Below are 14034 nucleotides of genomic sequence, written 5' to 3'. Positions count from 1 at the left end.
AGTGTCCGGTGCGCCATGGAGAAGCGGCCTCAGGAACTCTTCAGCTTCGGGAAAAGCCAACGGCTCGTCAGCTATAATTCACCGGACATGTCCGGTGTGCACCGGACTGTCCGGTGTGACTCCAGCGCAACGGCTATCCCGCGCCAACGGCTACCTGCAGAGGCATTAAATGCGCCGCAGCGCGCGCAGATGTCAGGTTTGCCCATACTGGCGCACCGGACAATGAACAGGAGCTGTCCGGTGCGCCACCGGACATCAAGGGTGGCCCACAAGTCAGAACTCCAACGGTCAGATTCCAACGGCACTGATGACGTGGCAGGGGCACCGGACATGTCCGGTGTGCACCGGACTGTCCGGTGCGCCATCGAGCAGACTGGCTCCCCAACGGCCACATTTGGTGGTTGGGGCTATAAATACCCCAACCACCCCACATTCATTGCAATCCAAGATTTCCCACTTCTCAACCTTTACAAGAGCTAGGCATTCAATTCTAGACACATTCAAAGAGATCAAATCCTCTCCAATTCCACACAAAACCCTAGTGACTAGAGAGAGTGATTTGCCGTGTTCATTTGAGCTCTTGCGCTTGGATCGCATTCTTTCTTTCTCTTTTGCTCTTGTGATCAACACTCAATTGTAACCGAGGCAAGAGGCACCAATTGTGTGGTGGCCCTTGCGGGGAAGTTTTGTTCCCGGTTGATTGAGAAGAAGGAAAGCTCACTCGGTCCGAGGGACCGTTTGAGAGAGGGAAGGGTTGAAAGAGACCCGGCCTTTGTGGCCTCCTCAACGGGGAGTAGGTTTGCAAGAACCGAACCTCGGTAAAACAAATCCACGTGTCACTCTCTTTATTTGCTTGCGATTTGTTTTGCGCCCTCTCTTGCGGACTCATTCATTATTACTAACGCTAACCCCGGCTTGTAGTTGTGATTATTTTTGTAAATTTCAGTTGCGCCCTATTCACCCCCCCTCTAGGCGACTATCAGGAAGCTTTTACTAAGGATTTGTTTGACAACCCTATTTTTTCAAGCGATTTTCATTTTTCCAAGGAAAATTGGTTTAGTTTTCTTAGAATAACTAGTTTATTTTTCTTGAGAAAATAGAGTTATTAAACTAACCCAAAGTGGGTGTTGGGTTCTTTTAGTCATGCTCCTCAACTTTAAGGAGTCAACTTTAGTCTATAGAATTTGTATTTGGAAGTTTAGGAGGTGGAAACCAAATAAATGTTTGGAGGTAAGCAGATTGAAGGGACCAAAATCTCATTAATATTCAATTTTGATTAGTAAGAGGATTTGAGTCTCTTTATTTCCCTTCTCCCAAACAAGTGTGCACAGGATGATGTGGGATTTTACAGGATTTTCTAAGGCCAGAGCATAGTACTGGCACTCTCGTGCTGTACATGAGAAAATCTGCACTAAGATCATCTCCAGCGAGGCCATGTAAACGGCGGTATATAATACTATTTTATATTGTAGATTTCAAATTTGTAAAGTGATGTTTAAAATAGTTAGTGATATATGAAGTGGAATAGTGCTGGAGATGGTCTAAAAGTGGCTTGCTTCGGTTGGGCCGCCGAACTTTCAGATAACGGGCTGGATTTTGTGCACGCATTGTCTAACCCAACACCTTGTATCATCATTGTACGGAAACTGATAATTGCAGTCTATCTAGTCTAGCCCTTATAAAAGGACAAAGAATTGTGGGCTTTGTACAGTGATGCGATGCCCGTCTTGCTTGTAGTACAGTGTCATGGATAAAGCATGATCCGATCCAACTGCTTGCTCATGCTCATGCCCGGTCCCGTTCCCTCATGGATAAGCGTGACCTGATCCAATTATTTGCTCCTGCTCCTGCTAGATATTCAGCGTCAAGAAGTGTTTTGTTGGCTAGTGCAGATTGCTACTCTTGCCCGGAGATTCGAGACTCCGAGGAGGACCTAGTTTTAGACTGTCTCCAGCAACGTCCTCTATATACATCCTCTATATCCGTCCTTTACAGTCTTCTCTAAAAGATTCTACCCCCTATATCTATTTCCTCTCCAACAACGTCCTCTAAATCACGTCCCCTATATGTAAATACCTATATTAAAGACATTTTTATTTTTAAATTTTTGTACATACGTGTTTGTCATACTCTCAAATGTATTGTACATATTTTAGTTTTACTAAAACGGTTGTTTAAAGTATTCAAATAGATAGAGAACCGTTTAGAGTAACTCTATACATAGAGGATCCAGCAGCGTCCTCTAAATTTAGAGGACCGTTTAGAGGACATTGTTGGAGGGGTAGAGGACGTCCTCATCCTCTAAATTTAGGGTACAGGAGCATTTAGAGCTCCTTGTTGGAGCTAGTCTTAGACTGTCTCCAGCAGCGTCCCCTAAATTCCGTCCCCTAAAGGAATATTCTCTGTCCTTTACAGAACACTCTAAAAGATTCTGTCATCTATATATTCTCAGTCTCCAGCAGTGTCCTCTAAATTTTGTCCCCTAAAGCTACAGTTTTAACAGATTCCCTTTTTCCATTTTTTTCATTTTTCTTTGTTTTCTTCCCATTTCACGCTGCACAAATGATGCGTAAAAAATGTATTTATTAATTTTTAAATTCATAAATTTGAATTATCAATATTAATTACATTGCTTGTTTTGTTGTTGTGTAATTGTTGTTGATAACGCGCCACATAGTATAATATCGGTACGAAAATATGTTTTCAAATTGACAAGCTTGCACCGTAAGCTACAACTCTTCTTCGAGAAGCCATAGACTAGCTTCCCTTGCACGGCAACCACATGGCTTGTCTCCGAAGCGTACTTCCTCTATAAATACCGAGTGAGCGTTGCATACTTCACTCAACCTTGCCTTTACAAACTCCACAACCATGAACCCCTACTTAGAAAACAATTTTCTTGTACGGTTGATGGAAGAAATGGAAGAGGAAGAAGAAGAGTTGCAGTTGGCGAGGCACATGGTCAATAGGAGGCGGCGTGCACGCAACGAGCGTCGTCATGGTGGTTCGATTCCAGGGCGTGTTAGGATTCATCGTGATCACATGAGCGACGATGCAAGAATCCGAGCGGACTACTTTGGAGCGCACCCGGTGTACACGGATGCTCAATTTCGTAGGAGGTATTTAAAAATACCACATTCATTTTACCATGTACATAACTTCATGACCCCTATTATGATACATGAATTCTATGGTAGGTTCCGCATGCGTCGCCATGTGTTTGAGCGCCTTGTTGATGTTGTGCAACAAGTGGATCCATACTTTATTCAGCGTCCAAACTGTGCGGGTGAGATTGGTCTTTCTGCTCTACAGAAAGTTGTTGCTGCTGTTCGAATCCTTGCTTACGGTATTCCGGCTGATGCCGTTGACGAATACGTACGCATTGGTGAATCCACGGCTCATGAGGCATTGAAACACTTTTGCACGGCCGTCCAAACCGCGTTTGCTCCGTATTATCTTCGTGCACCAAATGCAGAAGATATCGCACGCCTTCTCCAAGTTGGCGAGTCACGTGAGTTTCCTGGTATGCTTGGTAGTGTTGATTGCATGCATTGGGAGTGGCGTAACTGCCCAAGTTCATGGAAGGGCATGTTTACAGGGCGTGGTAAACATCCTACCATGATCTTGGAAGCTGTTGCGTCGTATGACCTGTGGATATGGCATGCATATTTTGGTCTGCCAGGTAGTTGCAACGACATAAACGTTCTGCACCGTTCAAACCTTTTCAAAAGGCATCTGAGCGGTGACACACCTCCTGTTTCATTCACTGTGAATGGTCACACGTACAATATGGGATATTACCTAGCAGACGGGATTTACCCTGACTGGCCCACATTTGTGAAGATAATCCGTAATCCCTACGACGTTAGAACCCAACACTTTGCAACAATTCAAGAGTCTGCTCGAAAAGATATTGAACGAGCTTTTGGTGTACTCCAGAAGAGATGGGGTGTGGTCCGTGGCCCTGCTTACGGTTGGAGTCCTGAACACATTGGGGACATCATGAAAACATGCATAATATTGCACAACATGATAGTAGAAGACGAAGGTCCATTGTCTTTGAACACAACCTTTGAAAACATCGGAGTGCTGGCAGACACAAGTCAAGGTTCAATGGAAGAGCGCAACGACTTCGTCAATCAAAGGTACAACCAACTCAAAGACCGCAACAAATATACTCAGCTTCAGGTTGATCTGATACACCATCACTGGGCGCGACATGGATCCGGAGTTGCATAGGAAGCAATGAAACAAGTTGTGTCATGTCTGTTCTTATCTAGTGTTGAAGTGTCTGTACTGTCTGTCGTAGTGTCTCATGCTGCTCTTTGAATTCAATAACAAGAAGTACTACTGTCATGCAACCACATGTGTGTACAAATGCAAAACAAAAAGTACAGCAAGCTCACAGTTAATCAAACCAAATAGTTCAAAAACATATAGTAAAACATTCAGGTACAAACCATGACAAATAGTTCAAAACAAATACTTCAAAACAAATAGTTCAAACAAGTACTAAAAAAATCTGGTACAAACCAGATTTGGGTCTGACGACAGCAAGCTCACACAAACAAGTCCGACTACGCCTCATTCAGAAATGATAAACAAACAAATTAAGTAAGCAACCATCACAGGCCAGATGAAGTTGACCCAGTAACCCTTGCCAATATCTCTTGTTGCTTGGCTTCATAGTACTTGCGGAGTAGAGGGTTACATTTGCTCAAATCCATGCTTAAGATCATGATCTCCTCTTCCTTGTCCTCCTTTAGTTTCTGCCTTTCAAGCCTTAATTTCTCTAGGTTCAACTTCTTCTTTTCTAGGAGCAATTTCTGCCTCTCATTTTTGTTCATTGAATCCAACTTCTTTTCCTCAGTTGTAACAGCTGTTTTGTACACTGACAGGCGCTCCAAAGAAAGATCTCCCATGCGTGTCATGAACTCAGAATCTGATGAAGATGTGTCCACAGATTTAGTCCTCTATGCCTTTTCCTTAGAAGAATCTCGACCCAGTGGCCTCTTCGATGTGAAGCTAGATGGTACAGATTCTTCTGCATCCACATCGACAGTGTTAGAATGGGTGGGATTAGCGTTGCCATGCTGATTTTGTTGGCCCATGTGGTTGTCCATCCATTTTGGTTGGTCCTTAAGAATGGCCCAACAATGTAAAAAGTGGAAAGGCTTCTTCTCAATTGCTGCAAACCTAGAGGCCGCCAGTGATGTCTGCGACATAAAACAACTGGTTACAGCAGGAACATACTTACATACCTACAATAGTTATGTGAAAATGTTACATTAACGATGTACCTTGTCTGCGTCACTGAGTCCACTAGGATTCTGTCGGAGGACTGCCATCATGTAACCAGCAAAAGTGGAACACTGTGTTTTGATAGTATCCCATCTACTCATCAAAGATTTTGTGGACCTTTCGGGCAATGTTCCTCGTCTTGAGTTGTATGCTTCAGTAATTCTACTCCAAAATCCTTGACGTTTCTGCCCTGTGTTAATAATGGGATCGCAACTAACAGCAAGCCAAGCATGGCATACCCTAGTGTCCTCATCAGCAGTGAAGTTTGCTAGCTTTGTTCTTTGAGTTGGCTTTTTAGGAACAGCTGGTGTTCTTGAGCCCTCGGGTTGCCCATCAACTGGAAATTCAGAATGTTGTGTTCCGATAGGCTGCTCGTCAATCTGGCTAAGGAAGCTTCCATATTGAGACATCACCTGGTTCCAATCACTCCCCATTCTATGCAACAGAGGCAGATCAAACATGATATAAATGAGCATGTACTGAACATGTAACATGATATAAAGTAACGCAAACATAGTCCAACATAACAGAATAATAATTGTAGTAGCTGAAATGGTTTCAGTTTACATAGACCAGAACATTGAAATCCCCCAAAAGCATGATCATACCAACCCTGCCACCATTCCTAGTTTTCGTCATACAGACGTGGTTACCGTACATGCTACAATACTTCTACTTAAGTTAAACCTAGACACTAGTAGGGATATGTGTCGTCGGTTGAGCAGTCACGACCATCGTCGTAGCCCACAAGGTCTTCATAGTTAATTGGTGACTCTTCGTCTATCAGTAGCTCGTCTTCTGAACCATCTTCTATCAGAACCTCCTCTACTGCTTCCTCTTGTCGTGGATGTTCGTTTACTTCACAGTTAGCCATATTTTCTACCTCCCACTGAGTTTGCACTGCTACGTCTTCAAGATCCTTGGCGAGGTCGTCAATCTCAACTAGTGCTCGGTTCAATTCGTCCACCAAAGGTGAGTTGAAAGGCTGGAAGGCTGATTTGACGACATCAACGATGTCACAACTACGCTTTTGAACAACTCTGAGCAGAGTAGCCAGTGCTTTACGGAGCTTTTCGTTCTCCGATTCCATGGCTACATCAAACACAGTGTTCTATTAGTTAACACCAACTACAAATTAGCTATCTTATATGAAAGGGAAATGTGCCCTTGGGCCATTTCTAAGTATTTTGGTGATTTAGTGTCCAACACAAGTGCCTAAGTGTAAAAGGTGGACAAAGTACAAATCAAGGATAAAGGTATGTTTCTCAGACCTAGTACATTGTTTTATGGACTAATGTATTGTGCCTAAGTGCTGGAAACAGGAAAAATCCAATTGTAAATGTCTTGGCTCGAGCAGCCAAGACTCTGCTGAGTCTAGGAGCACCGGACTGTCCGGTGGTGCACTGGACAGTGTCCGGTGGTTCACCGGACAGTGTCCGGTGCGCCAGGATGGCTCGAGCGAAGTGGCCGCTCTCGGGAATTTACCGGCGACGTACGGCTATAATTCACCGGACTGTCCGGTGTGCACCGGACTGTCCGGTGAGCCAACGGTCGGCCGCGCGATCTGCGCGGGACACGTGGCCGAGCCAACGGCTAGAAGAGGGCACCAGACTGTCCGGTGTGCACCGGACATGTCCGGTGCGCCAACGGCTCTCAGGCTGTCAACGGTCAACTGCGCCATTTTTGGAAGGAAATCGGGCACCGGACAGTGTCCGGTGTGCACCGGACTGTCCGGTGCGCCAGTCGACAGAAGGCAAGATCAACCTTCCTAGATTGCTCTCAACGGCTCCTAGCTGCCTTGGGGCTATAAAAGGGTCCCCTAGGCGCATGGAGGAAAAGAACAAGCAACCTTAGAGCATTCTTGATCATCCACACTCAGTCTTTGCGCATTCGTTTGTCATTATCAGTGATTCGAGCTCCGTTCTAGTGAGAACTTTGAGATAGTCTTTTGAGCTCGATTCTTGGCCGTGTGTGTGCACATTTTGCTGTGGATTTGTGTGTGTTGCTTCCCTCCCTTACTCCGTGTTTCTTTGTGAACTTCAAGTGTAAGGGCGAGAGACTCCAAGTTGTGGAGATTCCTCACAACCGGGATTGAGAAAAAGCAAGCAAAACACCGTGGTATTCAAGTGGGTCTTTGGACCGCTTGAGAGGGGTTGATTGCAACCCTCGTTCGTTGGGACGCCACAACGTGGAGTAGGCAAGCGTTGGTCTTGGCCGAACCACGGGATAACCACCGTGCCATCTCTGTGATTGATCCTTATTGGTTATTGTGTTTTGTTGAGGATTCCTATCTAGCCACTTGGCAATTATTGTGCTAACGATTAACCAAGTTTTGTGGCTTAAGTTTTCAAGTTTCACAGGATCACCTATTCACCCCCCCCTCTAGGTGCTCTCATTATACAAACTACTGCATATAAGGGATTCCAAACTATGACTACACAGTTCAAATGAACCCTTAAACCATGAATGTACATTCCATCTATGTTATTTTCTGCAAACAATTATCTTAAATGTCAACCTGTTTTCAATTTGCAGATTAGTTACCATGTTCGCATAAAAAAGCCTCATGATCTGCGAGACCCGACAAAACGAGGGACAAAACAGGACTCCATTGAAGATTTCATGTTGATTAATTTGAATGCTCCAGATCTAGGAGGAACAACCCCCCAAACTCGAAATGGCTAGCCCCAAATCCGGTCTAAATTAAAGAATCCGGACACAGCAATAAGACATTCATGGATGAAATTGAAGCGCATTATTTTGAATGCTCCAGATCTGGGAGAAAACATCCCGCAAACCCTAACTTCCATGCCCCAAATACACACAATACAATACGGTAATGAATCAGTACTATACGCAATGGATTTGTGTAGATCCTACCTCGGTCTTCGCGGATCTGCCTCGGTGGACCGAATCGAAGAGGAAGACGACAGCGGCGACGAGCTTCTCTTCCTTTCGCCGGCAGCCTTGGACGAAGTCGGCGGACGATGAAGCCATTTGCCGATGGCGACTCTCCAGCGACGAGCTGGGGGAAACTCGCTTGGATCTTCAGTTGCGGTGGGTCGCGCGTCCTCGGTTCGAAGTGGTGCGAGCTCTACGCCGCCAGACCCGCCACTGCACGCCCGCTTCTCGCCCACCTGCCTCGATGCCGGCGGCGAAGCACGCCGGATCGAGGGCTCGGCCCCGGGAGATGCAGTCTCCAGCGCGGGGTAGGAGGAGGCGGAAGTTTCCTCGCGGCGGCTAGTGGAGGAGTAGCGCGGATAGCGCACTCTCGGAGGCCTCCACATTTAGAGTGTCTGCCACATCCTCTAAAATTTAGAGGACGCTTTAGAGTCCCTTGCTGGAGCCGTAGGGGACCTGACAAACCGCTAAACTTAGCGGACAGGACCCTTTACAGGGTGTTGTTGGAGACAGCCTTATCTTGCGACGCGAACGGCTGGCAGCGGCCGACTCCAAACGTGCACTCACTATCACAGAGGCTACGCGTTTGACCGGCCAAACCTTAATGACTGGCCTTGTCGCTGACGCCGCCTGTGCTGGCGCAGCCTTCTCTTCTCGCCGATAGATACGCCGCGAAAGGCAAAAGCGATGTGCCCGCGCCACTGGAGACGTGCGACCCATCGTACTATAGGTGTACATTTACGTCGTCCATTATAAGCCGATCTAAAACACATATCAGATGTTTGGTTACCCGCACCGTCTCGCCTTAGACCACCGTATACGTTGACTCTGTCTGAGCTCCTATTTAGTTAACTGCACAAGGGAGATACGGGCTGTATGAGCGGATGCAAAACAAACTATTTTATAGCCAGTTGGCTGTATCCACTCGTACGTAGAAAACTGACATATCGGGTCAGCCAGGGCCATCTGAGCCTGCGCTTCCGGATACAAGCATCCAATCACGCGAATAATTTATAGCACGACTCAATATAATATATGGGTCGTATCTTAGTTTCAAGTCAAGCCCACAGACCGATTTAGCACAGCTCATTTAACTTAGGTCTATCGAAGCCCACTAAATATAGACTCAGTATTTAATTAAGGCTGGTCAAAATCTACAGGACCAGCTGGTAGTCGCCTAGAGGGGGTGAATAGACGAAACCTGAAATTTATAGATTTAAACACACACTAAAGATCGAGGTTAGCGTTAGAATTAAATTCAAGTCTGAAAGATTATTTCTCTTGCAAGGAGTTGCTCAAAGAGTGCGGATGACGTATGGGAGCAAGCTCAAATTAATACTAGCAAGAAAATGTTAGAGAGGAAAGAGGGCAAACAAATCAAGCGAGAATCAAAGCGAGTAGACATGATGATTTGTTTTACCGAGGTTCGGTTCCAAAGAACCTAGTCCCCGTTGAGGAGGCCACAAAGGCCGGGTCTATTTCAACCATTTCCCTCTCTCAATCGGTCACTTGTACCGGTTGAGTGCTTCTTCTTAATCTCACGAGTCACTAAGACCCCGCAAGGATCACCACACAATTATGTGTCTTTTGCTTGCTTTACAATTCACTTAGAAGGTTGAGAAAGAAATGAAGAAAGCATGATTGCAAAAACCAAGCAACAAGAGCGATAAATAACACACGAGTCACTCTCTCAAATCACTAATGATCACTTGTCTAAATTGTGAAACTTTGAGAGGTTGAAAGCTTTGATTGTGTCTTAGAGTGGATTGCTAGCTCTTGTATTGAATGTGAAGGAGTTGAGTGCTTGGATGTAGTGAATGGAGGTGGTTGGGGTTGTATTTATAGCCATCAACCACTTCCTAGTCGTTGCTTCATTTCTGCCGACCGCGGACGGTCCGCGCCCCTGGTCCGGATGGTACGCCCCTGCACATCAACGGCTAAAATCGCAACGGTCAGCAGTAACGGCTATATCAACGGCTATAGAGCCTTTAATGCGTCGTAATGTCAGATAAAGCAGTCGCGGACAGTTCGGTCGTGCACCTCGGACGATCCGTGAGGACGCTAAAAATACATTTTACCGAACTCGTCACCTTTGGGTTTTTCCAGTTTTTCACCGACCGGACAGTCCGTGCCTGAGGCCGGACGGTCCGCGCTTGGTCTCGAACGGTGCTCACTTCTCCATCGGATGGTCCATAGTGTAAACTTGTGTTTTTGCAGTGTTCCTGTCCGAGGGTCATCCTGATGTCACGGACGGTCCGCCGCAAGGGCCCGGACGGTCCGTGCTTAGGTGTTTTTTTCTCCAAAAAGCTTCTCCTGTCCGGAATAATCTATGGTATTCTGAACAGACGATTTATAATAGTTGTAGATGAATTTATGCACCTGAGAAATAATCGACTAGGCAAACTTATTAGGCCACAAGGTTTGTGATGGTTGTCAAACAACAAAATTGATTATAGGAAAAGTTGAGCTTCAATAGGTCTTCGAGAACTAGTATCTAGTCGTGGATAATAAATAGTGATGATGGTCATTATATATGTATTTTGTATGGCTGTATAGTACTCCCTCTGTTTTTTTATAGTTGACGTTGGTTAGTATAAAATTGCACTAGCTAGGGTCAAGTAAAAAAATAGAGGTAGTACTTAACTAAACACTGAACAAAGAACTGTATATTATTTCTGAGCTAGTTGTACTATTTTTTTCTGACCAAATATTTTTAATGTGCAGCCATAAAACATCTTAGTTTTATTTTGGTCATATATATGTTTTATATTTTTTGTTTATGTATTAATATTGTATGTATATATTCTGGTCTGGCACATTAAGATATTCTGGGCTACTTGAGCCGGTCTGATACACATAACTTATTGTGAGCCGTGACGTGGACCGATGACTAGATTCACGTACTGGCACGGCACGGTCTATAATTAAGGATGTGATTTAACGGGCCGTGTCTTTGTAAACCATGCTTTTGTGGGGCCCACATGTACAGTTATACATCGTACGTGACGGTCGACAGCTTACCGAATAATCTGGCTTTGCCAGAGTGTACGTGCATGTCTGGTGCGCCCGGACGGGTACCTCTCATTGGAGTGGCTCGTCGTCTTGCGAATTGCTAGTTCGTCAGATCCGGACGCAACATAGACAACACAGTAGTCGAATTGATACACCATCATCGCCTATTTATATTTATTATACTACAGCTGAAAAACCGTAGCTGATTTTGTATTTCCGTAATTCCGTTCCGTGGTGTCGGGTGGGTTTCCTGTAATTATGGGTATCGTTGGGTTGCTTATAAATACACCGAACTTAAATTGACGTGCGGGCAATACTCCCACCGTCCAAATTTATTATAAATCATTTGACTTTTTACATAGTGGTGTTTGGTTATATGGGGTGTTTTGTTTGGAGACTTACTCCATCCAAGATGAGTTGATGCATCATAAGTACATTCTTCAAATTTGGTAAGATAACACCATTCCTTATGTTAGTATCAACTAACTAACTATAATGAATAAGATGATAATAGATAAGCTCATTCATTTCGACAAACCAAACAAAAAAATAAGAAGTTAAAAGATAATAAACTAATTTATTTCTCAAACCAAACACCATATTAAAGTGTGATCGACTAATTCTATTTAAAAAAATTTATAACTACTACTGATTTCTGCTGTGGTATGGTTCAACATATAATAACTTTAAATTAAATACGACTTTAGTTTTTTTTTTTATTTTTTTTATTAAAAATATGAACACGACGAGCACGTCAAACTTGATAAAAAAAAAGTCACAACGGTAAGCAACGTTGTCACGTACATCGTGCATCGTGTGTGACACAATCACACGCCCGGGAGTAGTACAAGGTTCCTATTTCTTTCTTCCGAGCAGGTGAAAACAACACTCGCGTAGCGTCGTTCTCAGCGATGCTTTCGTCATGACGTAGGAAACGTGAGGAAATGAGCCGCGGAGTAAACAATGCGAGCGAGGAGCGACACCCCTAAAATGCTATCTCGAGTAGGAATGAAATCACGTGCTTATTCATGTATTGACCTTTTTTTAATCTTTTTCCATCGACTACAGGTGAATAGGATCTACTATGGAAGTTCGCATTCTTGATTTTAGTAGAACCCGCCAAGGTACATAAAAGGTAAACTACAAGTTTATTATATATCTTGATAAACGATATACATAATTTGATACGGATTTGAATATTTTTGTTCTTATTTGTAATAATATCAAAAGATCAGCCCCAAATTTGTTTATTCAACTTGGCCAGGCCAAGGCGAACATCCCGAGTCATCGTCAACGCTGGGGTTGAGCTGGTATTCTGGTCCCGGTCCCTTGCATGTTCCACCACCACGCCCATGGTCTTTGGCACCGGGCACCTTCCTGGCTTCCTCATCGCACCATCCGCAGCAAATACCACGGGAAACACAGCCACCGTTTCACAGTTCGCCTCGCCTCGCCTCGCCTCCCTCTCCTCTATATAACCAGCGGGTCGCTTCAGCTCGCCCTGACCTGTCCACAGTCCACCATACATATCACTCTCCGCTCCGCCATTGTTGCTCCTTATTAGTAGTTCGTCCCGCGTCCCTTGACAGTTCTATCTATCCCCACCACAAATAAGAGACCACCTCTCTGCCTTCTTCTCGGAGGTCGGAGAAGAGCTCTCTGCTTCATTCGGCCGGTCCAACTCCACCGACCGATCCAATCCAACCCACTGACCATGGGGTTCCCGCCGGTGTGCTGCTGCGCCCCCATCCCCAAGCCGGTCGTCGCCTTCTGCAACCTGCTCGGCGCCATCAAGGACGCCGTCCTGCTGACGCTCGCCGCCGTGGGCTTCCCGCACGACGCCGCGCGCGGCTCGGCGGACGCCCACCAGCCCGAGGAGGTGAAGACCCGGCTCCCCGCCGTGGAGTACGCCCAGCTCCTGGCCGAGCAGCAGCCGTCGCCCGCCACCCACGCGGCCTGCATCGTTTGCCTGGACACGCTGGAGGCGGCGGACGAGGTGCGGCGGCTGGGCAACTGCGCGCACGCCTTCCACCGGGCCTGCATCGACCGTTGGATCGACCTAGGCCGGACGACGTGCCCGCTGTGCCGCTCCGACCTCCTGCCAAGCCCCCGGGGCCGGGCCGGGCTGCTCGGGCTGGGCCGGCTCGCCAGCCGTCTCACGCGCGTTCGCGTTTGGTGAGGACCGTCTCGGAGGCCACTTTTACCTTTTCGGTGGCCAGGCCGCGGTCGCAGCCCATCCCGGTGGTGCCGGAACGGCGCGGACACGTTAGCGACGGCGACCGGGCCGCCGGATGGTCTTAAATCTGCTCTGCCACTTGCCAACCGCTAATCAACCAGCGGGCTTAATTAGCAGCGGATTGGCTTGGTGTCTGACAGTCGATATTATGACAGCTAAATAAGCAGTTAAATGTTTCTATAGGATTGAGTATACACGGCAGCTAAATGTTTCGTATACAGTGGCGGACGCAGGACGAAAATTCAGGAGGGGCCAAAAAGATCATATGAGAGTCATGATTTTCTAGTTCGCCAAGTCCATTGACCGCAGGGGATAAGTCAAATCGTTGCGAAGAGCGAGATCTAATTTGTCGAGCGGATCGATGTCACGAGAAAAACAGGACAAGGGACGGAGGCGCTAGGAAGGGGCGAAGTCGGGTGGCGTCGCATCGGGAATGGGTCGACGACGGAAACAGGGCAGCGAGCAGACTGATTTAGGTGGTGTCGGGAAGATTAGAGTCAGACTGGTAGATGCAAGTACTGAAACGAGAGGATCCGGCGAGCAGACTCATAACATGGTTGTTTTAGGCCATGTTCTAAACATTT

At 46.1% G+C, this 14034-nt stretch overlaps 2 protein-coding genes across 2 annotated transcripts; both read left to right on the top strand.

Moving 5' to 3' along the window:
- Window positions 1–2847: 2847 nt before the first annotated feature.
- LOC103627555 (protein ALP1-like) lies at window positions 2848–4353 on the top strand. The gene is made up of 2 exons (XM_008647839.4): window positions 2848–3119; window positions 3198–4353. Exons 1-2 carry the CDS (start codon window positions 2872–2874, stop codon window positions 4237–4239), a joined length of 1290 nt encoding a protein of 429 aa, XP_008646061.1. The 5' UTR covers window positions 2848–2871; the 3' UTR covers window positions 4240–4353.
- A 7995-nt stretch (window positions 4354–12348) lies between these two features.
- Window positions 12349–13735, top strand: LOC100281962 (E3 ubiquitin-protein ligase RHA1B). Its single transcript, XM_020538637.3, has one exon. It carries the CDS (start codon window positions 12929–12931, stop codon window positions 13391–13393), a length of 465 nt encoding a protein of 154 aa, XP_020394226.1. The 5' UTR covers window positions 12349–12928; the 3' UTR covers window positions 13394–13735.
- Window positions 13736–14034: the final 299 nt, after the last annotated feature.

Source organism: Zea mays, chromosome 5 (genome assembly GCF_902167145.1).
Source record: "Zea mays cultivar B73 chromosome 5, Zm-B73-REFERENCE-NAM-5.0, whole genome shotgun sequence".
In the NCBI taxonomy this organism is placed as follows: Eukaryota; Viridiplantae; Streptophyta; class Magnoliopsida; order Poales; family Poaceae; genus Zea; species Zea mays.
The sequence above is the reverse complement of the archived record's forward strand: the minus strand, read 5'-3'. Positions and strand labels throughout refer to the sequence as shown.

Coding starts and splice junctions, on each gene's coding strand:
- LOC103627555 (XM_008647839.4), top strand. CDS start 2,872: ATGAACCCCTACTTAGAAAACAATTTTCTTGTACGGTTGATGGAAGAA. Junction 3,120..3,197: donor GATGCTCAATTTCGTAGGAG/GTATTTAAAAAT, acceptor ATTCTATGGTAG/GTTCCGCATGCGTCGCCATG.
- LOC100281962 (XM_020538637.3), top strand. CDS start 12,929: ATGGGGTTCCCGCCGGTGTGCTGCTGCGCCCCCATCCCCAAGCCGGTC.